Below are 25,718 nucleotides of genomic sequence, written 5' to 3'. Positions count from 1 at the left end.
ATCCTTCTTGCAAAAAGAGGACTTCAGAGAAATGCCACATTCCGTTGCTGGAATAGATTGTTTCCCTAGCCAAGGATAGAGAATAAAGTAGTTACTTGCCAGGGTGTACAGGCTTTAAGTTTTGTTTTGCTTGATTTGATACTGTTCAGGAATGTGTATGCAGTTGGACATGCTGAGATCCTGCTGTATGACTCAGGTTTGCACTTTTTGAGTAGTAGTGCTGCTGTTTTGTGTTTGTGAGCTTGCACTGTTCTGATGTGAACAAAACAAGCAGGACTGTTCTCAGGTGGCAGTTCTGTCCACTTCATCTGAAAGGTCTCCTGGATGGAATTGTACTGGAGGGATTGCAGTAGAGGCTGCAGAGGATTGGGATTCTGGGTTTGGCACTAAGCTTTGATGATGAGCAGAGGACATACCAAGGGAGTGAGTTATTTCCCTGTGGTCTCATTCTCACCATTTATGGGTGCATGTGGAAGCACTTCCTTCCACAGTGCTTCTTGTCATCAGGCAGAGAATCAATACTGCTGTGTCAGGAGAATCTGATACATCACCTTGCAGCTCGAATGTCATACTGAAATATTGACACCCTTTGCTGCTGCATCCAGGAGGTATGGAGAGCCTCATAAAAAGCAAATGTGACAGCACTTAACATGTGACCATCGGGAGCAGACCCTACCCTTCTTCCCTCCTTTAGAGCTGCAGAAAACTGGGAGCACTGAATTGAGTGAGCTCTGACTGGACTTGTCAGGTCCCCACCCCACCAATGGCACTTTCATTGGCTGAGTGGCCTATTTGCATAGTCACGCAGTCAAAGTGGATGCCAGCAGGTCACAAGTAAGCCTGGAAGAGGGGGCTTGGAATGGAAAAGGAAGAGAATTTATATAGAGCTCTGGTTTGTGCAGCAAGAAGAAGGGCTTCAGCCCATGTATCACAACCAGCTCAAAGCGCTCATAGAGTGTGAAATCCTTTTTTGAATGCAAGAAGGTGAGTAGAAGCAATGAAGTGAGACACTAGCAAGTGTTACACCTAATTTTCAGCACTGTTCAGCTCTGGAAGCATGTAGCTGGTTAGAGCTGGATTTTTGGAAAGTGATGTGCATGCACATGACAAAAGGCTTTAATGTTCTCTGTGCTTGAAATTCGCATGTGCATTCACTGCATTTTGGACTCACAGAGATCACAGTGATGCGCAAGGTATCCAGTGGCTTCTGAAATCTCTTCAAAAACTTACATTTCCCTTTTACATTAATTCCAAACCTCTCAGCAGATTCTGGAAGTGTGATCATGTTTCTGAACTTTCTGGGATTTATGTAAGAGTTTGAAATGCAGTTTTGTCACAAACATCTGTTTGTGACAGCTCAAACATGTGACAGCATGTTTGAGCTGTCACAAACAGATGTTATTCTATATAAGGTTTGCTGGATCTATACAAGATGTTTGATGTGAATTTAATTTTCAGAACCAAGTGCATTGAACAACACAATAAATATGGCATGTTCTGAACAGGAACCTCTGTTGTCCTGTAAGGTTTCTGTTTAGTTTTATTAAATCTTGAATGGTGCAGAGCCTGACAAACTGGTGTGGCTGGGAGAAACACAAGTCTGGTTTTGGTGGAGGGATGGTTTTGGATAAGTGTTCTTAGGGCAATGTCTAGGAAGATTCCTACACTAGCAGGGCTCTTGTGGACTCTTCTTCTCTGATGAAATACTGCTGTGTCTGAAAAAATTAGGCAAGAAGTAATACGGACATTTCTCTGTCGTCAGTGAATCCCTGTCCTGCTCGTGTGTAAGGAGGCAAAACCACTCCCAAGAGTAGAAAGCAAGCTAGTGCATCTCAGAAAAAAACAGCTGCTAGAAAGGAAGGGGAGGTTTGGAGCTAGGGCTGCTTTGGAGGGCAAACAAGCACGGCTTTGGAAACAGACTCGTGACAGAATGCAATGTAAGAGCTGCAGCGTTAGGGTGCACTGTGTGTTGGGGCATGCTGTGTGTGTAGTGCTGGGAAGGGCTCCCTGTGAGCCGCGGTACCACCCAGTCCGTCGGGGCCCTCACAGTTAATGCCTCCGGTAAGAGATTCTGGGGAATACCTGGGAGTGACGCCTCACTGGCTCTCAGACACCACATGTCCAGTTCTTAGGAGGCAACTTTGTGTCAGAAATTGTTAGTTAGAAAGTTTACAGATGAGTCAAAAATACCAACAGGGCAGAATTTTTCCTATGCTCAAATGAAGAATTTGTAGAAGTTCATGTTTATGAGAGTTTCTTTCTTCTGTGTGATGGATTTTGACACAAGTTTTTCAATTCCAGCTTTATTTTCCTTGCATATGAGTTTGTGATAAGTGTTTTAATCCTTTGATGTGTATCAATATTTTAAAAAACTCCATAGAAGCTATATGATGTGGGATATGTAGAATATTGCAAGGGCTGATTATGTGCTTTATATTCTGTGTCACAATTCATAGCATCAGTGATTGATACCAGAGTAATCTCTGGACTCTTTTATCCTTAATCCAGTGTCACAACACTGCATAGACACAAGGCTTGTGGGCCTGCATCTCAGATTTTGACTGAAGAGACAGAAGCATAAGGAGCTCCAGTAGGTGTTGCCCGACGCTAAGAAGGTGCATGCTACTAAAAATGTAATGATGCACGAGGGAGGCGTACTTCAGCAGATCTTTGGGGTGGATAACAGTAGTGAAATTTAACCCAGGACTTTGTACACATTGTGTTCTCATTCAGATCCAAATTTTAAGGGTAGACTTTTTGTAGTACAAGTCTTGTGCTTATGCTGTACAGGCCTTCTTGAGGGTTTTTTTGTTCAAAAAATGGAGTTGAGTCTCTTGATGTTTTTGAATCCTTTACAATCTTTTGCACCAGAGATTTTGCTTTGGTGCTGAATATTACAGGCCATAAGTCAATATATTCTTGCATTTTTTCATACAGAGAGTTGCTGGTTGAGTTGATACCAGTTACACTGTGGCTTTTTCACGTAATTTCTGAGAAGCATTGCCCTGCCTAGCCCAGGAAAACTACCCAGTAATTCACTTTGAGGCCAAAGTGTAACATGCCCATAGATAAATCCTGACATCCTTTGTTCTTGTTTCTGTTCATTTCATCACACCTCAGAGCCTGCCTGCTTATCTTGGACCATTTTAATCTTGCCAGTCAGACTTACATAATCACGGTGACTTAGCAAAACTTTGAGCTTTTGGCAGAGAGCTCTGCTTTTCTCAGGGATCTTTGAGCAAATGTTTATCCAGAACACTTACCCTGACAGTAAGTGTGTGTGACCATTTGCTGGAACTGCTGTGGGGAACGTGACCTGCCCTGGCCTTTAAAAAGATGATTTGAATATCTAGGGCTCAAAAGTGCTAAAGAAGACAGGGTTAGCAGTTGGAAAAGTTGTCTACCTTGTTTACTGAAATGTTTAAGACATTTCTGTTCAGTTGGTCTAAAAGGTTTAAGTTCAAAGATATTCTCATGACTTTTTGCCCCACAAAATCTTGTAGTACCTTTTTTTTTGACCATTTCAAGTGGTAGTGATGGAGGAGACCTTTAATAAAGCTTCTACTCTCCAATTTGAGCTAGCATCCTTCTGCTTTCTTATCTTATGGACTGCAGTTACATTTTGATGATATAACACTTTTATTTTCAAATGTAGGCAGCAGAGGAATTTGAATAATAAAGGCATGTAGTACAGTGAGCAAGGACTGCTCAGGGCTAGCACAGGAAAATAAGACTCTTTTCTTCTGGCTTGGATGCATTGAAACTGGCTCAGAAGACCACAGGTTAAAATCTTCCATATTTTGCCAGTAACAGTTTATCTTATAGGAGATGTGTTGCAAATCAGTTGAATTTAGACAGCCATTTAAAATTCCTGAGGGATCCTTGTTGGCATGAAACAATTCTTTCCAAGAGTGAAGCAAAAATGTAACAAAACCACCCAGATACTTTCTAGCCTTTTGCTCCAAAGTGCCAAACAGCAGCTTCCTCATGGCATTGGCAGCAGATGGATTTTCCTGGGTCTGAAAATCTAAATATTTTAGATTGGTGTATTGGCTGAACTGGGACAACTGGTCGTGTCCTAACTTTGGGCAGCCGGGGAGGTGAGTGGAGGTGCCGTCTGGCAGTGGATCCATGTGACTCATTCCAAGGGTATCACCTTAGGAGGTTCTTACTGCACAGCTGGTGGCTTGCAAATTCCCATCCTACCTTGGGACATGCTGGTTTTGTTGTGTGGCTGAGCTCACAGGTACTATGAAGAACACGGATTTAGGCCTGTGTCTCACTGTTTGAAAATCTTGTCAGTCATTCCTCTTGGAAAACTTTTGCATTGAGAACTTCCAGCCTTTGATCCTCTTGAAACCAGCTAGGGACCATTCCAGCAGTTCTTGTTTGAAGTTTTTTGTTGCAAGTGTAACATTATATAACAACATAGAAATATAATGTAAATTCTTCCTTTCACCCCTGTACCGATGGAAAGGTCATCTCAGCTCTGCTGTGCTCCTTTGGGAAGCCAGAACCTTCTCTTAATAGTTGCCTACAACATAAAGAGCAGTTCAAAACTGTTGTTCTGTGTGGAACAGCAGCCAAAGTCCTGCCCTAATTGTTCTATTGAGTGGAAAAATGTTTTATCAGTGCTGAATGTTTTGTACAGAACATGCTTTCCTAGCTGGCAGAACTTAAAGAAAACCCAAAGATCTTGTTGCATGGTTACCAGAAGACATATGATAACTGTCTGGGCCTGTTTGTGGCATTGCAAGGTTAGGTTATTTACTCCAGCAACCTTGCAGTCTTGATTTGTTCACACATAGAGGAATTGTGCAAGTAATGTACATCAGTTTTGCAGAAAGATGGGGAAGCATTCCAGTCAATTAAAAATATGTGTTCTGAATTTTTCATTCCACCAAAAAAAAAGGTGTACAAATATTGGTGAGAATATGTTCAGTATTCTAAATTTCTAAGGAAGCAATCTTTGTTGTTTAGTCCTAAGCTATACATGGCCTGTGGTAGAGAGGACAAATTTAAAAAATACTGAAGGTAAGCAGGCAAGTAAGAATTTTTCTTTCATCTAGCAGCATTCCAAAGAGCATCTGTGAGCACTGAGTGAAAAAAACATGGCAGCTAAACCCCATGTCATTAATACCAAGTTTGTTTAGTGTCTGCATTTGTGGATCAGGAAGATAGAAAGTGCTTCTAAATGTTGTCCTTAAGCTGTGAAAGAAAGGCAGTCTTCAGCAATTTTACTAGTTTACTCCTTATAGTCAAAAACACAGTGAAGTGTCATAATTTCTACATTTTAAATGCTTTCTACAGTTGGAAAGCCATTTTTTTTCCTTTCTAAGATAATTTTCCTGTGTGGATGTTAAAAAGTGTAAAAAAAATCTGTTAACCTCAGGATTTTTATTTTGTTTCAACTGCATTTAAGACTATCCGGTGAAAAGGAAAGCAGAGGAAGTGGATCAAAGCAACTATTTTAGCAGAAGATTATTCAAAACAAACAAACAAAATGCCAACTAAAACATCAGTTGCAGATGTTGAATTTTAAAAGTATATCTAGTCTCAGCCCAGGAAACCCTAGTTTCAGGTTTTTTGCCTTGCAACTTGCGTATTTTTTTAATACAATCTTGAGATGGTTCTGTTAAGTGCCTTGTGAAGTAAGTATTGCACAAAAGAAAGAAATGATTGCTACTAGTGTACTGGTTAGACAGGTCTGTAAATTGACAGGTGAGTATATTCTAAGAGAAATAAAGATAGCTAGTAATTTCTTTTCATTTTGGTCATTGTTCCAAATTATTTTGAAGCTGGACATTGCTAACTGAAGAAATGCTGAGTAGGAGACAGGTAGGAATTCTAAGTGTAGTAGGTTGAAAATAAAGGGGATTTTTTTTGCCTTCAACTTTGCTTCAGGACTGTAGAAACGTGAAATTAGACAAAGGGCTAGTCTATTTCTTGAAGTAAAAATGTATCTGATGGAGATTTGATATGTGAAGGTTTTAGAAACAAACTTTGGTAATATTTACAAAATCTTTAACAAAGATGGAATTAAAAAAAAAGATTAATCTTTCTCCAATAATGTGTAAATATGGATCACCAGTTCAAGGATTTTCTACACTGTACTAAGAATGCACTTCCTATGCACTATAGAATGAAAGCTTGGGAGATTCCTGCAGAACAGGGAGGAATCCCAATAAGCTTAGATGGAGATTTCTCAGGAGGAGTGCAGCTGCAGGTTCATAGTCACATAATTACCCCATAGAAAATGGGAGCGAGTTCCTGTGAGGTCTTGGAGGTGTCCAGTGGTAAATTACAAGCCATCCTGAGAAATGGGAACAATCTACTCTACTGCTGGTCTTACCCCACATTCAGCACATTGTGGGGCATTTATTTCTGCTGCAGTCCATGGAAACACAAAAATTACATTTTACACTGTAAATCACTGTAAATTACTCAGACAAAAGGCTATGTATTAGTGCAGTCTGTTAAAGTAAATGCGTTGCAGTTCTTCCAGCAGTGCTGTAAGTAGTGTTCCTTTGATTCAACATTATCAACCATCCTTCTGCAATAAGAAGAGAAGGAAAAATTCATTAATTGCTTCTAAAGATTTGTTTTTTATAGCTCCTCATGTCATCTAAGTGACTTGGATGACGCTGCTACAGAAAAGGTGCTTCCTCTATTTGCAATGCTGGCGTTGAGAAAAAAACCCAAATATGAATAATACAAAGCCCATAAAAATGCGTAACTCATAAGTATCCTAAAGTAGTTTCCATTTCCTTTTATTTCATTGACTTCTACTGTTTGTCTCTTGTCTGCTGGACAGGTCCCTCATACCACCTCTCTCTGCTAATGGCTTTAATCCAATCTTTCTCACAGAAGTGATTCAAGTTTGAGAATTTGCCTCATTTTTCTCTCTTCGTTACTGAAGCAACAGTTCTGAAAGTGACTTAGATGTCTCTGAAGGCTGTAGATGGTGGGTTAAACCTCCTTTTGCCATTTTCAGCCCATGCCAAAATCGGGCTTCTCCCGCCTGTGTGTGCAGGAGCTCCTCAGGGTAGGTGGGTTCAGGCTTCAGGCACTGGCATTGCCAGTCCCAACTTTGTGTTGAAAGCTCACCAGACTTCTAAAGAGTTGCATCACACTGGAGCAAGAAATCCTGCTTTCTTCTCAACACTTGGTCTCCTGGATCATTACCATGACAAAGGAGGATTATTGACTTTTTAGTCATGATGCTTTTGATTTAAGGCCTGGTTTGATTTGGGGCAATAGTGTTCATTGGCCCAGAGAAGCAATGGTCTCCTCCAGGTGAAGAGCAAGCAGAGAAATGTGCTTTTGAGAAGGAGGAGAAAAAGGGAAAGAATTGGCTGAAGAGGCTGAATGGAAGCTGTAATGGATGCAGTTTGTCTCTGGGAAGGACCCAAAAGCAGCCCATGATTCCTTAAGACAATTAAAAGCAAATTGTCCGGCTGAGTGATCCCAGAGCAAGGAAGATGCTCCCCAGACTATAATTCAAGGGGTTGAATGGCCCTCAAAAACTGAGAGCAGAAAGAAAAAAAACCCCGAAGATGAGGCAAATGATGGAACAGATGTGAGTGCTTTTGTTGGGAAGACTTGGAGGCTAGCGGGATGGCGATAGGCTAATTTGAGGCGAATAATGCCAGGTTCCTTTCATATGCAGAGTAGCACTTTGATCCAATGTGGATGAAAGTACTGAAAAGTGGAGAGGATGGCAGGGGGTCTTTTGTCTTTGACAAAAAAGGCATCTGCCAGGCTCTAACTCCCCTTTCCCCACCCCCTTAGCCTAGCAGGCCACTCCAACAATGCTAGCAAAGGGGACAAGTGTCTCCTGACAGCTGAAGAAATCTCCAGGAGGAGAATGAGGTTTGCAGCAATATGTATACTGGAGAGCTTAATCGATTTTTTCCACAGTACAAAAAGAGAGAGGGTTGGGGGAAAACAGGGATCACAGTGAAAATGGGAGGTGGGAGATAAAAAAAATCCCTTTCTAATAAACTTGTTACTTTTGTTCTCCAAATGCATCTTTTCAGAAGATGCTTTGATGCTAGTATGAATACACTTAATGGAGCAGAGTAGGATGGAGTTGCTCGAGAGGGTGTGTGAAATGAGGAAGAATAGTCTTGCAAGGAGGATGAATGTAGAGTGATTTCTGTGCATTCCAATACAGGAAAGATCTTGAAAATAGTAAAATAGTGTAATGCAAGAGATATCTGCAAAACAGAAGAAAACTTTTTGTACCACCTACTGGAGGAGCTCAGATCTACCCAAATTCTTAGGTTTAATTTCTAAGAAAAAACAAAAATTTCATTTTAACCTTTCCATATTTGCTGTTTTCTTAACTGCTTGGAATTACTAGCAATAAAAGGACTGCAGGATTGGATGGGGATTTTAGAAGGTAAGCAATATTTGTGCCTAGCAAATATAGCAATTTCAGACCAGCTGCTGATGTGGTACCTGCTTCTGCTCTGTTGACTTTCTTCAGTTTTTCACACCTTGTAAACAAGACTGATGTCCAGTTTGCAGAGTTTGATGGCTGTGGTCTTCTTTAAGCATCACTTTGCACCCAGTCTAATGTTTTCTTTGAGAAGTAATGACAGATAATGAGCTATCAACTTCTGAGCAAGACCCATCTCAGAAAATTAAATCCTTCAAGGACAGTAGGTTCAGGAATCTTGACCTTTTTTTTTTTGAGACCCTGACAAAGTTTATCCATTACTGTTTACTGGAGATAATCTTCTCACTAGGGCAGAGCTTTAAGCAACCTCTGATATCGCAAACAGATCCTGCCCCTTTACCCCTCTCTTTCTGCTGAGGACTTTCAATTCCCCCAAGAAGGTAGGAGTGATAGAGGAATTGAGAGGAACTATCTAATTGCTTTGAGAGGCTGTACCCTTACACTGATGGCAAATTGTAATCCTGTGTAGCTGTTCAGTAGGTGTGCCATCATCCCCCCTCCAGCAGATGCCACCGTTCTGTTCAGACCAGCTGATGTGGAGAGTATTTTTGACAACAGAATTTCCTGTACTCCAGCTGTGCAAAGCCTGATGCATTAATTTCTGTAACTCATTAGGGAGGGCTGATTGTCAAGGACATTGATGCTCTCTTGATTTCTGCCTCTTTGTTGTGTCTTGATTTTCTTGCTTCTGGTGCAGAAAGACATGAGCTGCTGCTGCTGTACTCAAAGGAGCAGAGACAACCCCTGTCCCTCACAGCACCAAGGTGGAGGTCCACTCTCTATGTGGGGGACTTCAGGTGGTTCTTGTGTGAACCTCCCCTCATGTACTATGTACAGTGATAGGATGCAGGTGGTCTAAGTGGGGAAATATGTTGTTTGTGGGGAAGTCTGAGCTGTCAGGGAACAGCTGTAATCCTCCATGACAAAAGAAGAAAAGCAGCTGATGCACTGCTGCTCAAACCACCAATATGGCCATGGAGTCCCAGGCAGTTGTGGTTAGGGTGGCATGTTGGAGTCTTGAGCAGTGCGCTGGGACACTTTGTTCTTTGAGATGAAACATGAACAATCTCATTGTAAAAGGTCCTTTGTGCTTTCCTATTTGGGCAGGCAAGCCCTTCAGCTGCTGCCGTCCTGAAATTTCTTCATATGTCCAGTATCAACTCTCACACCCCCAGCCAGAAAGGTGGACTCTTAGCAAAGGCCATAGAGCTGCCAGAGCTGCCTCACTGGGGCAGTTGTTCGTCATGTCAGCGGTAGCATTAGAGATATGGAGGACGAGGGGGTGAGTTGCCTCTGTTCTTGTGACTGTTTGTGCAGTCATCCTCATAACTGTAGGTCATCATTGAAATTTATGCTGTGTTTTTGGGCAGATTTATGTTGCTCTTTGCAGCCTACTGTGTGCTCACAGGAAGGAAGATGTCTGTATGGCTTGGTCTGGCTGCTGCAGTGCAGGCCAAGTCTGTGTGGAGGCAAGACAATCTATTTCACCTGAAGCACATTGCAAGGGAGAAGGGAAGAGGTCTGTTTGGACCTGAGGGTAGCGTGCAGAGCAAGTGACAGCAGGAGTACAGGCTGCAGGGGTACAACAGAGAGAGCAAGATTGTCCTTTTTCTCATGTCTCACCCAGCAGGCTGGTGTTTTCTCCCCAGAAGCAAGTTACCCTCTACTGATTTGTGTTTGGATGAAAATCAAAGAGTAAAGATTGCAAAGCCTCTTTGATGTGCTTAGTCTACATTGAGACAGTGCTACCTGACCAGCTCAGGAGGCTGCTGCATTTCCTGACTGCTGTCTGGACAGGGACTGTCTGGTCATTGTTTTGAAGTCTGAAAAAGGGCATACTGCTTTAATGGTAAATAATCAAGCAGGTGGTATCCAATTGCTTAAAAATAGGCCATTCTCATGGCCTATTTTTGTCCAGCTTTTGGCTGGACTGATTGTACATGTGACATTTTCCTGGCATTACCTAGCAGTCATGGCTGTAGAAGTCCCATATTTTCAGGATGGGTTTGGCTTGTCTCTCAGTCAATGTTGTCTGGTCATCAGCATCCACCAAGAGTTCTCTGAAGCCAAACAAATGGAAAATAATGACTTTGGAGTCTGATAAACTCTAGCCTGCATGCAAACCTTTGTTCAAATGTAAAGCGGTTTCAATTTGGTTTTGTTCAATTTACTTTAAAATATAACAGAGGTCCTTTGCAAGATAGGCACTGCTTAGTTATATGTAACTTACCCAAGCATCTACATGGAGTTATTATTTTAGTTGAGTGCAGTTTGTACCAATAAAGTGAATTCTTTCCCTTTTTACACAAATGAGATGTGAGTGAATGTTGCTATTCACCCTCCCAGAATTAATGCTCCGTTTTGTGCTTTCATATTGGGTTACATACACAGTGGTTTGGATCCAAAGAGGTAAGTCTAGCTGTAGTGGGGACAGCATGATTTCAAGTCTGATGGAATTTGCACCTTTCTGTAGAAGACAGATGATTGTGGTGGGGAAGTTGCACCTGTTTGTTTCTACATCTGCTCTGTAATCCAAAATTTGGTTCACATAGTCTCAGTACAGTGAGTACGCTTACTCATGTGTGAGTTTCATAGTGTTGGCAAATACATTCAGTTCTAGAGTGCCTTTGATGGTGTTTGAGGCAAATGTCCAGGAGGAGTTAATTACACAGAGAGCTTACAGAGCTTACAAAATAACACTCTCATGGGTAATTTTTGAAAAAATTCAAAGCAGTATATCTGAGTTTACTTCCTTTAAACATAAAAATAACAGAGCAGTAGGTAGTCAGAAAGCTTGTTACAGTTGTCCAGTTTTGGTGTGAAAACCAGTGGTAGCCTGGTGTAAGCATGAAGAGATGTGCTCGCAAGAGATGGTAGTGTTTTACTTGCCAGGTGGTGACAGAGGCCTGGTCCCTGCACAGGAGAGTATGCAGCTCCATGCCTCAGCAAAGGTGCCCACAGGCATCCCATGTTCAGCCTGGGGAGCTCCACCCCAAGTCTTTCCTTGGCTTCCTGCCTCTCTGGAGCTTGGTGGATGCTGTCTGCAGTGGCTGAAGGTACAGAGATTTTGCATCTGTTTGGCTTCAGAGACCCCTGTTGGTCCAAAGTGCTCTCTTGTCCCCTTTTAGTGGCTGCCACCCTCATGGGCTCTGCAGTGCCCACGGCAGGAGACACTTGGATCAGCCGCCAGTGTCTGGGTCAGGCCCTGAGGCCACCACCTTGGGAGAGCCCTGCTGTGCTGGAGGTGGGGAGGCAGCCACATCTGGAGAGCGATCTTGTCTGATCTTCTCTCTTTATGGGCAACAGAGAGGTCCCTGGGCAGCCAGATAGTTTTCCTTGAGGCCAAGGGGATGGGAATGTTTGCATTCCCAGGAGAAGGCTGAGGAGGAGGGAATGCTGTCAGCACCCTGCCTGGGGAGGCAGTCAGCTGGGAGAGACTGAGTGCTGAGCAGCTGCAGGGAGAGCAACTTCCTGTGTGCCCCAGCAGCCACCACTCTTCCCTGGCCTGCTCCAGAGAGCCATTCCTGCCTGAAATAGGTGTGGTGTCTGAGAGGAGACACAAAGCAGGAAACAACAGCCTGTGACTGTTCTTGCAAATGAGGAAGGAAGGGCAAACAAGGAGAAGCCATGCTTTGTTTAGGAAGGTGGCTGAGGAGATATGAGGATAGGAGCCTGTCAGGCCCTGGGGCTCTGTGGTGGTCAGGCAAGCTGTCATCTAAGGGAGCAAGGTTGCCCCTGCTTCTCCCTGCCCATTTGTAGCATTTGTATTCATCAAGTCACAGGCAAAACCCCATTGAGTTAAACGTGGCGAGTCCATTTTCCCTGAGCAGCCAGGATCCAAGGTGTGAGTAGCTGTGGCGCTGTAGGAGGCATGGATTGGTGATGTCTAGACTGGCAGGCTCAGAGCAGGAGCAGCTTCAGAGAGCCTTCAGCCAGTGGCTGTGTGTCTGTGACCTTCTCATGGGATGAAAAGAGAACTTACCAGGAACTCTGTCTTTTCCTCCCTTCTCCCCCTCCCTCAGGTGGTCTTTGCTTTGAATCAGACTCTCTTGCAGCAGGAGAGCCTCCGAGCAGGCAGTTTCCAGATCCCCTATACGACAGAAGACCTTATCAAGCATTACAACTGTGGGGACCTCAGCTCCATCATCTTCAACCATGACACTTCTCAAGTGAGTCTTGCCGCTGCAGCCCTTGTGCTACACACATCTCCCTGTAGTGCTAACCCCTGTAACACGTGTGCTCGTCTCTCACTCCTTTCTGGGTGAGGGCCAGGGGCATGTTTCTGGCTCCCTGGCATATCTGCTTTCCTGAGCCTTCTGTTCCAGGAGTTTGCACCACCTCAACCCCTCTCCTGCACCCAAGCAGCAAAGGTGCACCTGGCTTTCCCTTTTGGATGAGTGCCGTGTTCGCTTTAGCATCAAAGCTCTGTGAGTTAATAATTTACTTTCTTAAGGATCCTGTGGTATTAAGCTAGTTTAGGTATGAGCAAACCTAATGCCAACAGAAAGCAGCAGCAGGCTCTCTTGTGTGAATAAGAACAGAGAAATGCACTCGTGGCTTGGACACTTTTGTAAGGCTGGGCGAGTTACAAGCTTTTTAATGTTCCCTTATTAGTATGATTGTGTGCTGTGGACAAGGCCCAAAGGAGAGAAATGGAGTGAAACAAAGAAAAGATAGATTTAGACTGAATGTGAAGGAAAAGAGACCTTCTGAGACCTCACAGACTTGGGTTTATGGAGATGGTTTCCTAAGCAGCACAATGGAATGTAACACTGATCTTTAAACCATGAGAAAATGCCCAACAGGGACTAATTTGGCCTATTTGGGCTGTTAGATTAACTAACCTCAGGCTGAGACATCGGGCCTCTCTGTTCTTGTTTGTGAGATATTGCCTGGCAATTCATGCACATCAGTGAAAACACAGGCTCTGTCCTTCGGGTGCTGAATAGGTGTTGGTACCTGAGCTTTCTGTGCTGAATAACCATTTTGCTGTGGCATGCAGTGCAGAACTGCAGAGCTGCAGAGCCATACTAACTCCTGCTTCTCTGGTGCCGAGCTTTGTGTGTGTGCTGCTGCCTCCCCATCCTGCACACCCACCCTCCTGCAGGTGCAGGCATCCTGGTCTTCAATGCTGCCTAGCTTTTACACCGTGCACTCCATGCACAGGTTTCAAAGCATTTCTCAGAGTAGACCAGCATTTTCAGAGGATGCAGATGCTGCACCACTATCCTGTTTAGATGTTACAGACTGCAGACATTGCCCCTAGGTCCTTGGAGAGAGCAGTTCTGAGACCAGCATGTTGCCAAGGGAAAAACTGTCCTTTATTTAATGTGAGGGGCTCCACCTCAGGGCACTCTCCTTGGCAGCAGAGCTGAATACTGATAGTGCGCCACACTGACAGTTTATGTTTGAAGTAGAACTTCTCCATAAGTTGTATTTGACTCCATGTTGCCCAGTAGATGACTACATCTGGGCTAACTACCCTTTGGAAAGATTCTGTAATAGTTTCTGGAGGAATCCAAAGTCTCTGCATCTGCTGAAGCCTTGCATGGGAAAGCACCTGGCTTATTAGTGGGTCTGCTCTCCAGAAATCACTGCTTGCAGGCCGTTTAGTTAACCATCCCCATAACTGAATGCCTAAAGCTACTTGTCAAGAAGCCAGGATTGCTGCAACAATAGCAGACCCACATTTTTGCTCCACTGGCAAGAGGTCAGGGTAGTGTGCAGCCACAGCTGTCCTTGGGGGCCCCAGGGGAGGAAGCCAGCATTTTAAAAGATACCGTCAGGACAGGGCAAGTGGAGGTGGTAACGCGTTCCTTCTTGACAAAATCTGACCCTCTTAAAGTTTAGAGATTTTTTTTAGCTACTTCAAATTGCACAGTTATTCTTTGGCAGCCTGAGGGCTCTGATTCTCTTAGTCAAATTCTCTTAGAAGAGCATAATTATTGTTATAGTTATGTCATACCTGTGGCAATTTAAGAAAGAGGTATGTAGCTAAAGGCAGTTAGGGGCAAATACTTGCTTTCTTCAACTGAACAATCAGGGTTTAGGGTCTTCAATGTGGCAAAATGATAGTATTTGTTGACTTTCAATTAAAAAAATCCATCTGGCTAGCTCATGAAATGATGCATTGAGAGAAATAAAGCACCATGCGTCATTAGAAGTTTATTAAGTATTTTTTTAGCTTGCTTTGGGTTTTGTCCTACTGGCTGTGCCTTGGGGGATGAGGCAGTTGCTACACTCTGTGTGGAACAAAAATGCCTGTGCATAATGGCTGCCTCTGAAGTAAATTCCTGTTTCATGAAGACTTTTTTTTTCTACCTTAGGTCCCAAATTTCATTAATGCTACACTTCCAGCCCATGAACGCATTACTGCCCAAGAAATAGACAGCTACTTCCGGCAGGAGCTCATCTACAAACGAAATGAGCGAATGGGCAGGAGGGTGAAGGACCTGCTGGAAGAGCACCCAGACAAGAGTTTCTTCTTTGCATTTGGAGCTGGTATGTGACTGTGGTGCCAGTTAACCTGAACTCATCCTTCCCATGTCATTCAGAAGCATTTTGCAAATGCTTGCCTCAGAGAGGTCAGTATTTTTGCTGTGGCGGACACAGAACTCAGCTTTTCCCCAATGGTTGTACCCTAGTCGGAAAACCTTTTCAGTGTAGGAGACTGTTTTTCTTCAGTGTGCAAAGAGCTCACAGTGCATGTGCTTACTGCAATATCTCTTAATTACAGACATACTTGTTGTATGAGGAGGCAAAGATACTGAATCAACTGCAGTGCATGCCCAGGAGATCATCAAAATACACGTGTGTTTATTGTCTGGGCAGGCAATGCAAGAGGATGGGAGCAATAGGGAGCTGAGATGAAAGGCTGCATACCTGAGGCTGCACCAGTGCTTGAATTAACCTTTCAGGACATGTTCAAAAGACGAATATGCCAAATTGTGTGAATCTAAGGGACTCAATAAATGCAAGGGAATAAGCAAGGCACAATTTTGCCTTTCTCTTCTTCCTGCGCCTCCTTACCTCTTTCACTGTGCTTCCACAAGGCAGTTGTGTCTGCTACTATTTTGGAGCAGCACAGTAGGCTCAGCTGGGGTAAACCTACTCCATTTTATGCCTCTTAGCAGTCAGCAGGACTCTACAGGCACATCCAGCAGCACATCCAACTCAATAAGGCTGGCATTCACGCTTCAGACTAGGGCTGGGTAGAGGGTGTGAACTACACGATTGTTTTGCCATGACTCCCATCTTTTACTCTAGCTCCATGGAAAGGAAGATGTTAGGATCAGCGTTAAAAAAGGTAGCTGCTAATTCCCAGAGAAGTATCACATCCCCTCCACCATGAGCCATATGGCCTTTGGGAAAGGGGGAAAACTGAGACTGGTGTCAGCATCCATGTGTGGTTTTCTAGTCTCAGTGCATATTGCTTTGGTGAGGATGAAAGATCTAGACAAGGCAAGGAGAATACTTACTTAAACATTAAAGGCATTTGTAATCAGAGTCTGTGAGAATTTCTGTGTTGGCAACAGGGAGTTGTGGTTACAAATTTTCCCTAACAAGGGCCAAATGTGTGAGAGCTGAGATGTCAGGAAGGGTGGCTGACCATGTTTGTTCAGATGTGTGTGAAGATTGTAACTTGCAGTCTTCCTGCAGTATCACTGCTCTGTGCAACTTGCTGTGACAAGGAGCAATGAAGCAGGCCCTGGTTGTGTATATTCTGTAGGCTAAGACCAGGGCATTGCTGCACTCCATTGCTGAAGTTCTGACCACATTTGCACCTGCTGCACTGATGTTTCTGACAAAAGCATGCACCAGCCCCAGGTCCAAGTTGCATCTGTTGCAGGTGCCTGCTCTTCTGCCAGGAGGCCAGTTGATGATATTTGGGCTTTGGTTAGTGCATCACAGCTTGAGTGATGAGCAGCCCACGTAAGCAGACATATGTGTTGCTCTGACATGTCCCAAGAGCAAGATCCTTTGATAGGAGAGAGCTTCTTCTCCTCCTTGCAGACTCTCTAAATCGCAGCAGCTGCAAATCACGTCTTTAGATGGTTTTGTGTCATTTGTTTCCCCTTCCATCAATTTCTTTCTGTTCCTGCCCCTCTGCCCAGACTGTCTTCAATGTCACAGGTATGCACAGCACTGCCTCAGAGCCCAGAAGCACTGCAGGAGCAGGACAGATCCCTGTCCTTCTTAATTTCTCAGCTTTCTTGTTCTCAGCATTCATGCAGTACTAAAATCCTTTCCCAGGCTTGCTGGAATCTTGCTTTTCTTTTTCCTGGTTTTTTCCCAGTTCCCTTTTCTGTGTCCTGATTGCCAATATTTCTATACTGCAGCACTCTTAGGAGCCTTGTGCCTAAATGAACACCCTTGATCTCTGGCTATGTGTACATGGCTTGATCTCCAAGAACCCGGTGTGCTCTTCTCATGCTTTTCCATCATACTTTTGAACCCAGACAGCTTCCCTGTCTTCTCTGGGGACTTTGGACTGATTTTGAAATTGTCTCTAATTACTCTCTGGCTTTGATACCAGTCTGTACACTGTTCTCATCTGCTCTTCCAAATAGTTCTGTTCAAAGGATAGTGCCAGCCTCCCACATTTAGCAGCACAATTCTTGATTACACCCTTGTTTGACTGCATGAGGTTTTTTGGTGGGTTTTTGTTCATTTGTTTATTTGTTTCATTTGTTTCTTATTAAGCATCTAAACGAGAATTAGCATCACAGGATATATTGCAGAAAACAGATCAATTTTTACAGATTTCTGAGGTTTCCTGAGTGCATATTGCAATTATGAATGCAGTCTTTCATTGTTTTCCAGCAAGCTAATTCAGCCGTTTGCTTATGCAGATTGCTGTATGTGATAGATAATTATGTGGAAGAGTTATTTTTATGCCAGCAAGCAGTGAAGATGAACAAATATCTTGTGATCAGTTTTAAGCATTGTTTGGAATTGTACTGCTGTTAATTACTGTGAAAAGGTTCCAGGAAAGTCCTCATACAAGGCAGGTTAGAATGAGTAGTAGGAAAAGAGAAGCAGAAAAAAAGGCTATAGGAATGGAAATAAATCATGATGGCGTGGTGGCTTGCCCTCTTCTGACCACCAATGAAGAAAGTATCTCCTAGCAGTAGCTTATAACCTGCAGGACAAGGTTGTATTAAAATGGTAGTAGGATATTTAAGGGTCTCCCAGTCAGTAGAGAAGACTTTCAGTTGTTTTCTTTACAGATTTTTTTTCACCCTGTGAAAAAAGCAGCTAGGCTTTTTGTAAGGAAAGTTCAGTCTTTTAATTAACAAAACACCATTGAAAAAACAACTTTTATCATCAATTATATGCAAGCAAGATCATGGTTTGTGGGTGACTGTGGTATTACATATACCTTTTCTTGTTATTTAAAGTACTCTTGATATTTTTATTTTAAACAGAGGAAAATCAGAAAATACTGATTTATTTTATATGCTCACTGGATTGATAGGATTTAGAGAGGTGTAACACATTGTGCAAAAGAAGTCTTCTCCCTTTTCAGGTCTTGATATAGCTGCATGACTATATATGTTATATTATTGAATTATGTGTGGTAATTTGGGCCATAATCAATTTGATCATTAGATTCATTACATTTTATGCCTTTTTAAAAAACAATGAGGCAGACTCTCCCTATGTTTGGTCAAAAATACTTCACAGTCAGAGCTCATTTCTGGAACTATTTTTGTTTGGAAGTAATTTGCACCAAAGTGGAGAACTGAAAACCAGCAGATTTTGCTGAAAAGATCCAAAACACTTTGCTTCTGGCCCGAGTGCAAACAAGGAAAGTTTCAAGCCAAAGTAAGTCTCTTTGAGGGAATTAGAAGAAAGCATGGGAAGAGAGAGCTGGCAATGCCAGCAGCATTCCACTATGTTCAGTAAAAATTTGTCTTAATTGTGGACAGGCCTTTATGTATGGCAGCACCAGGGTTACGAGCCAGGCCTACTCCCTTTTGCCAGTGGTAGAAATTGTGAAGCAAATTCTTCAAGCAAGCCAGCTATAATCTTTCACCTGCAGTCTTCCTTCCCAATGCATTTCTAATTTCACTGCATTCTGGAGCGGCATGTTCAGGCTCTGGATGCTAAGCGAATGTGAGTGATGGCACATGTGATTCCATGTAATGCCAGCCAGGTAATGCCGCAGGTTTCTGGTTTATCTAGGAAGGGAATACTGACAAAGTGAGAACTGCATTGTCCTGCTGTACTGTGGAGAGTTTTACCACTTGTCCAAGTTTTACAAGGGTGCTGCATGCTGGCTAAACCTTCCCAGAGTCAAGGGATAGTTGATACTGGCAGAGAGCTCTGGAAATTGTCTGATTCATCCCTGTGCTCAGAGCAGGATCATATAGAGCATACAGTTTTCCTAGGACTGGAGTATGGGCAAGGATGAACATTCCAGAATCTCTCTGAGTAATCTCTTCTAGTGTTTAAGCACTGAAGATGCTTTTTCTTATGTGTAAGTCGGACTTCCTGTATATCACTTTTTGTCCATTGCCTCTTGTCCTTTCATGGAACACTACTACTGGGAAAAGTTCTGCTCTGTTTTGCAACCTCCTATGAGGTATTTATGCATAAGTTATGGACCCCCAGCCTTCTCTTGTCCAGACAGAATAGTCTCAGTCTCTCCTAGAATTACACACAATTATGTTCTAATTGTTTCATTATCTTTGTGGCCCTTAGCAGCACTCTCTCCAGTATGTCCTCATCGCTTTTGTACTGGGAAGCATCCATCTAGACACTGGATGGACCCAGCTGTGTGTTACCAGGGCTGAGGAGCAGGAAAGGATCACCCTCCTCAATCTGCTGGCAGCACTTCCCCTCACACAGCCCAGGGGGCCATTGGCTGCCTTTGCCACAAGGACACCTTGCTGTCTTAAGTCCTGCTTGATGACCACCAAGACACCACATCCTTTTCTGCCAAACTAGTCTTCAGCCAGCTGGTGCTCAGCCTGTCATGGTGCCTGAAGCTATTCCTGCCCAGGTGCAGAACTTGATTTGCTGAACTTTATGAACTGAGTTTTCTCTCATCATAAATCCATACTGACCCCTCCCAACCATGTGCTTATTGCTGACACATTTGGAAATAATTTGCAGGCTGATCTGCCCCACCACCTCCTGCAGGCGCAGAGGTGTTGCTGAGCAGTTTTTAATTCCCCAGATCCTTCTTCCTGTGCTTCTTGAAGACAAGAGTTACCCTTGCTTTCTTTGAGTCCTCAGGGACCTTCCCCACTTGCCATGACCTTTTGAAGGTAATTGAGAGTGGCCTCTCAATTGAGGCCATTACATTACATTGAGCCAGCTAACAGAGTTTCTCTGGATGTATCCTACAGGGACTTGTATCCTATAGGGGCTGGTCCATTTGAATATTCCATAATCTGATCCTTCTCCACCCCTAGTGAACCGTCTTTGCTCTAGACTTTCACCCCAGTCATGGGAACCTGAAATTCCTGAAGGTACGTTTGACCACTAAATAAAGTAACAGAGACATTTAGTACTTGGCCTTTTCCACATTCTTTGTCATCAGGTCTTCTGCCCCTTCGGTGCTTAGATTATATTTATCTAGTCTACAGTTTACTGCTGACGTGCCAGTAGAGGCATTCCATGTTCCCCTTGATGTTTCTAACCAGATTCAAATCTAGATGGATTTTTCTTCAGCATGGTAATTTTATTCCATTTTATTCATTTAGCTTACTTATGGTTTCTCTTGGAGGAGCTGAAGAATAAGACAGAAAAAAAAAAGTGTTGGGGTTTTTATTTTGTAGGAGGAAGCATACTTAATGGCTTGAGATCTTGACTTTATTTTGACAGACAAGACCTCTGCTGAAGCCAGGCTTCTAGGAGCCAATTTTAAATTCCCTCTAGTCTCTCCTGCCTCTTTGAATGGTTGAGAAACTCCAAAGTGTCTGTTCATGAATAAGAAGTACAGAGGGATCTAAGATTCCTTATATCCCTATGGAAGAAATTACTGACTTCAGTGAGAGAAGCTGGCTGATTTAACAACCACAGAAGCTGGTCTTCTTAATCTTGAGAACACTGGAAAATTCCTTTTTCTCTTAGAGCTATTTTTCCTTGCTCCTGAAAAAAACATCATTCTGAGGCTTTAAAGTATATTGGATGTTGGTAAGCCACCATTAACACAAATAAAAAAAGGATATTGATATCTTCAGCTACCATTTCTTCTAATTACTAAAGGAAATAACAAATGTGTTTATTTGGCATTAGTCACTGTATGGAGTCAAATCTCCAGGGACTGACTGGTTTTTTTCCCAGACAGAATGTGTTACCACCAACGGTTATCCCAGTCTGCTGTAGTCCACCAAATGGCTTCCTTCAGCTTCTCCAGGTTTTGAGGCAATCCTTGTGATGGGAGAGGTCAGTTTTATGTCAGCCTTAGGTGCCACATAGGAATGTCTAAACCCTTTTCCATCAATCCTTATGTCATAAAAAGAAAAAACAAAAAACAAACAAAGAAACAAAAACAATAACAACAACAAGAAAAAAGAACAAAAACAAACAAAAAAACCCCAACAAAACAAAACGCAAAAAAAAACCACAAAAAAACCCCCCACAACAGCAACAAAAAAACCAAAACAAAACAAAAATTCCAGGGGCAAGTGTGCTGAATCTGAGTGATGTGTTAGGTGGTGCTGTTTCTGTGTAGAGCTGTTCAGTCTTACTTCTTGACATTTTCTGTTCCATCTGGAATCTTTAGATGTGAAATTATGCAGGAAGACCAAGATTTTTTGCCTCTGGGTAAAAAAAGATGGGAGAAAGGATCTGTCAGCAGTGAGTGTAAAAAGCAGTCAATGATGTAAAAGTCCAGGATGTGTCTGTCCAACTTCTATGGGTGTTTATACACATAAAACAAAACCAAACAAAAACTTCCTATGGGAATACCACATTGCTCAGGGAAATGAGATATCACTTTGAAATTTGGTGGAAATTCAGAATCCACCATGGAAAATTTGAAGCTGCCATCAGTATATTTGGAATTGGAGAAATGGGCTCCACAGGGAATGTAGATTTACCTATGCCTTATGTTAAAGATTTGAAATGTTTAATGAGTAAGTTCATGAAAAGTCTGTGAGAGGGTGAATATTTGTGGAACCTGGAAGAGGTAAAAAAAAGCTGGTGGGAGGAGCAGGAAGACAATGAAATGATAAAATAGATTTAAAAAACAGATTAAATGAGTCCTGTGGGGCCACCTCACTTCTGCCGGGGCTCAAAGGGCTTGCTGATTGCCTGCATGCTTCTGTCTCTGGAATGCAGCAGCATTTTAACTTCCTTGGATGGGAGGAAAGGCTGAGTGCCTGAAGGTGTGCCTGTACCTCTGTAATCTGAGAATGCCAGATACAACCCAGCAGCTTTGAGACTGTTTTCCTTAGCAGGCTCTTTGAGTCTTCAGAATGCTAATGACAGGGTTTATTAGAACAACAACCCCTGAAGGGGAAAGATAATGTTGTGTGGAGGCAGGACCCACATCCAGCGCCGCAGGGTTCACATGAAGGGCACTACGCCTGACATCTCTGACACCGAAATGAAGAAAGCTTTGCATTTCTCCATTAGAGGCAGTAACCTCTGTTCTAATATATTAGAACAGCTGTCAAAATCAGCCTGGCCAAAATACTGTGCTGTTTCTGCTCAGATACTGACAGTCTTCTTATCAGTGCTGGATTTGCCCATTGCTGCCTTTACTGGGCAACTAAGGGGGGAAAACTTTCATCATGTAATGTGTGTTTTGAGCTAGGGGAATTTCAAGTCCTTGATAACTTTTTTGCAGGAAAGGAAGGAGCGGTGTGTAATGGGAGCAGGTTCAGTGGCAGAGGTGCATGTGACTAGTGTAGCTCAGGTATTACACTGGTAATTCCTTCTCTCACTGGTAACATAGTGCTGGCTGCTAGCATAGCACCTCTGTAAGGGTCTTCTTGTCTCATAACCTAAGGAAAACTCTCAGTAAATGGATACCCACTAGCTAAGGCTGCCTGCATATAAACTGTTTCTCTTGAATAATTTTTTTAAAAAACAAGCAATATGGGCATGTAAACTTTTCTTCTCTGTTAATTTAGCCAAAAATTCAGTCTCATAATCGGTGAAAAAGCTTTTTTTCACTATTTTTTGGGGATTGTTAGGGTGTTTGACTTGCCTAAGGGTAAAAATGGGAATCCCTGAGGTAAAAAATACTCATGTCTTACATTTAAGAGGCCTAATTTTCAACAGAAACAGGTAGATTAATATCTTCTTACCTTTCTCAAGAAAAATGCCTTCATTCTGGCTCATTCAAATTGTAACTCCACATGCTTCTTTTCCATGGTATTTGCCATGTTGTACAATGCCACTTGCACAACATCTACTACTTTGAGAAGTTACGTAGGTGAGTTGATTAGCAAACCACATCACTTTTGATGAAATGGAAGATTATATTTTTTCCTCCTGAGTGAATTTGAGGCACTTGATTTGAGCCCTTCCATGTCTAGGGAATGGACTTTCTTGAGCCCAGAGACACCACTGTTCCGCAATTGTACCCACCAGATTTTCCTGTTTCGTTCAAGAGTAGTGAAGTATGGTCCACTAAGACTTTGTATGAAATAAAAGATTTCCACAAAATCATGGTTTTGTGGACAAACACTTATCATGACCTTAATAGGATAAAACCTTGGTTTGAAGTTTATGGAGTAGTATTTCATTAATATTTCATCTTGTAGGTAATCAAAGTAAGGATTTTGTTTGGAGATGTGCAGTCTGAAAAACACTGGAAGCCATTGGAGGGCTGTTTGTATGAGATTTGACCTGCAAGCCTGCAGAAGTGTTTTAATGCAACATCCTTATACTGCTACACCTAATGTGTGTGAATTCAGGGATTCTTTAAGTTGACTTACAGCATCACTGGTGCCACCTCATCCCTTTCAATCTTTGTCATTTCCTTCTCCCTCCTGCAGTATTTGTGAGAATACCAAGCTCTTTGTCCTTTGGTTTCTGTTCTGGTACCTGGGCTTTTCGGGACTTGGAAATACTGTGAGAAGAAAGAATTTACTGGATTTAGTATTACATGTTTTGCATTTGGTACATTAAATGACAGATTTGGAATTCCAGCCACTTATCTGGTAGCTCTGTTTTCCATATGTTGCTTGGATTATCTAATGCAACTGTGCAAAATTTCCTCCTCCTGATTCTGGGAGAAGTGATAAGTGCAAGCTTGCTACACCTGGGTGTATCATACTCATGCTTGAAAACAGCGTCTTCCTCTTGAAAAGTGTGTGCAGAAAGCATATGTATGAAGGAAACTGATTTGTAATTTAATTGATCACATCACCTGATTTCCTTCCTTTGCTTTGGATCATAAAAAATACTTTGTATAGCTTTTTTCTTCCATAATTGTACTAGCTGGGTTGATATTACTCCCAAGTTATGCATCCCAATGTGTACTTAAGAAGTCTGTGTTTATGTTAAAGGCAAAGTTATGAAGAATGAATGCAAATGATAATTACCGTAAGCATTTCCAGGAAGTTTCTAAATAATTGGAAGATCCATACCTCTGAAACTTTGTTGAAAGTATTTGTTTCAGTGATGCATAGAGTCTCTGGCCCCAAAAGTCCATTCGAGTGCTTGTAGTCAAAATAAACGTCCAGCTTTATGATGTCCCCAGTGGCTGGACTAATTTGTGCTGTTTTGTGATTGCAGTGCTATAATTCTGTGCTTTAGTTGTTCCCACAACGTCTTGGAAGTCAGCTGTCAAGATCAGGTTTCCTAACAAACAGTTTGGTGTCTTTACATCTATGTCCAGTGATTCATTGTCTTGGGATGTTTGTAAATGGTGAGGTCTTGACATGCTTTTGGGGCGGATGGGAAGTGCCATCTTTCTACTAAAAAAAACACAGAATTATGTATACGTGGGGTTTTCCTTTTACACAACTCTAAGAGGTCAAAGAACTTTATTTGCCTGCTTGGAATAGTCAATTTTATTGAAATTCAGAGAGTAGTATAGTTTTCATTAGTCTTACAGGCTTAGTTTTGTTGAAAAATTAAAATTTATTAACAGAAACAGAAACTTTGTCTTGCAGTATTTCCTAACTCCTTTTGCTAGACACAGAAATATTACAGACTCACAATGGCTCAAATTTGGGTTCAACAATCTCTGCTGAAACCCAGTCATCTAGATAAAACTTACCCAAACTGTCACGGTTACAGAAGCAGCTCTGCAAGCGCTGACAGTAAAAGCTGCAAGCAGGAGACACAGGTTTCAGGGCAGGAGGAGCCTGTGTTCTGCAGGATTGGGTATGGCTGTTGAGGAAGGTCAGAAGCACACAATGCCTGGTCAAGTCTGCAAGTGCACATTGGTCCAACTGCATTGTTCTTTGAGCATATTGCCTGTTGGGGTCCCTGCATGCCACCTCCTTTAAGTGCAGATTAAAGGCCTGGGTCTTATTTACTCTCCAGTAGAGCGCATGGCTGAGCTGGTCCACACAACAGCTTCTTAGTTTCTCTTTGAGCTTGAACACCGAAGAATAAAGATTCATGACTCCCCACCCCCTGCTGGAGTAGATTGACCTCTTGGAGGCATCTCTTCACCTAGTGGTGTGAGGATAATGCAGGGCTACGTACAGAAAGAAAAGAGCAAGCTTTCTGATAGGACAGAGCCCAGGGCCTTTCTTTTGGGGAGCATTCAAGTGTGTTAGGCTAAAATAGAAAACAGGTGAAAGAGGCCTGCACCCTGTCACATGACTTACATCTAAGTCTCCCTTGCAGCAATAGCTGCTTCATCTTAAACCTTGGGGAGTGACTCTTTCTTGTGTTTCTTACTGCTGTTTTTGACAATCTGATCTCTCATACGCCACTGAGTGCTTTTTGTGATGGTCCCCAGTAATGAGTCAAAAGTTCTGACCCTAGAGAGGCTCCTGATAGAGTCCTGTACCTCAAACCCTCACCCTTCTGCTGCTTTTCAAATCTTGCATCTCACTCAGTTGAACCTGTAGATCCTCTGGGCCACAAACAAGCTCTGTCTCATGAAAAGTGAGTGGCCCACCTTTTGGATAGTGAATACTGCATCACCCAACCCTTTATGTTCCTATCCTAAGTGGCTCCTGATTGATCATGTCTTGTGAAAAATCTAATATCCCATGCCTGTTTGTATTTGTGTGCATCTCTTTCACACATATTTATTCAACTGGTCTGTTCTCTTTTGCACAATATTAGCTCATCATTTTTCTCTCACATGCAGACACAATTCATT

The 25,718-nt window shown here is 42.6% G+C and overlaps 1 protein-coding gene across 1 annotated transcript in view; it reads left to right on the top strand.

Annotated features, from left to right (window-relative positions):
* The window catches only part of TRABD2A (TraB domain containing 2A), an 81,706-nt gene that overhangs the window by 42,647 nt on the left and 13,341 nt on the right, over nucleotides 1-25,718 (top strand). The window contains exons 3-4 of the mRNA XM_058044250.1: nucleotides 12,487-12,633; nucleotides 14,791-14,965. Coding sequence (XP_057900233.1) covers nucleotides 12,487-12,633; nucleotides 14,791-14,965 — 322 coding nt within the window. The remainder of the gene's footprint in view (nucleotides 1-12,486; nucleotides 12,634-14,790; nucleotides 14,966-25,718) is intronic.

This window comes from Melospiza georgiana, chromosome Z, assembly GCF_028018845.1.
Source record: "Melospiza georgiana isolate bMelGeo1 chromosome Z, bMelGeo1.pri, whole genome shotgun sequence".
NCBI lineage: Eukaryota > Metazoa > Chordata > Aves > Passeriformes > Passerellidae > Melospiza > Melospiza georgiana.
The sequence above is the reverse complement of the archived record's forward strand: the minus strand, read 5'-3'. Positions and strand labels throughout refer to the sequence as shown.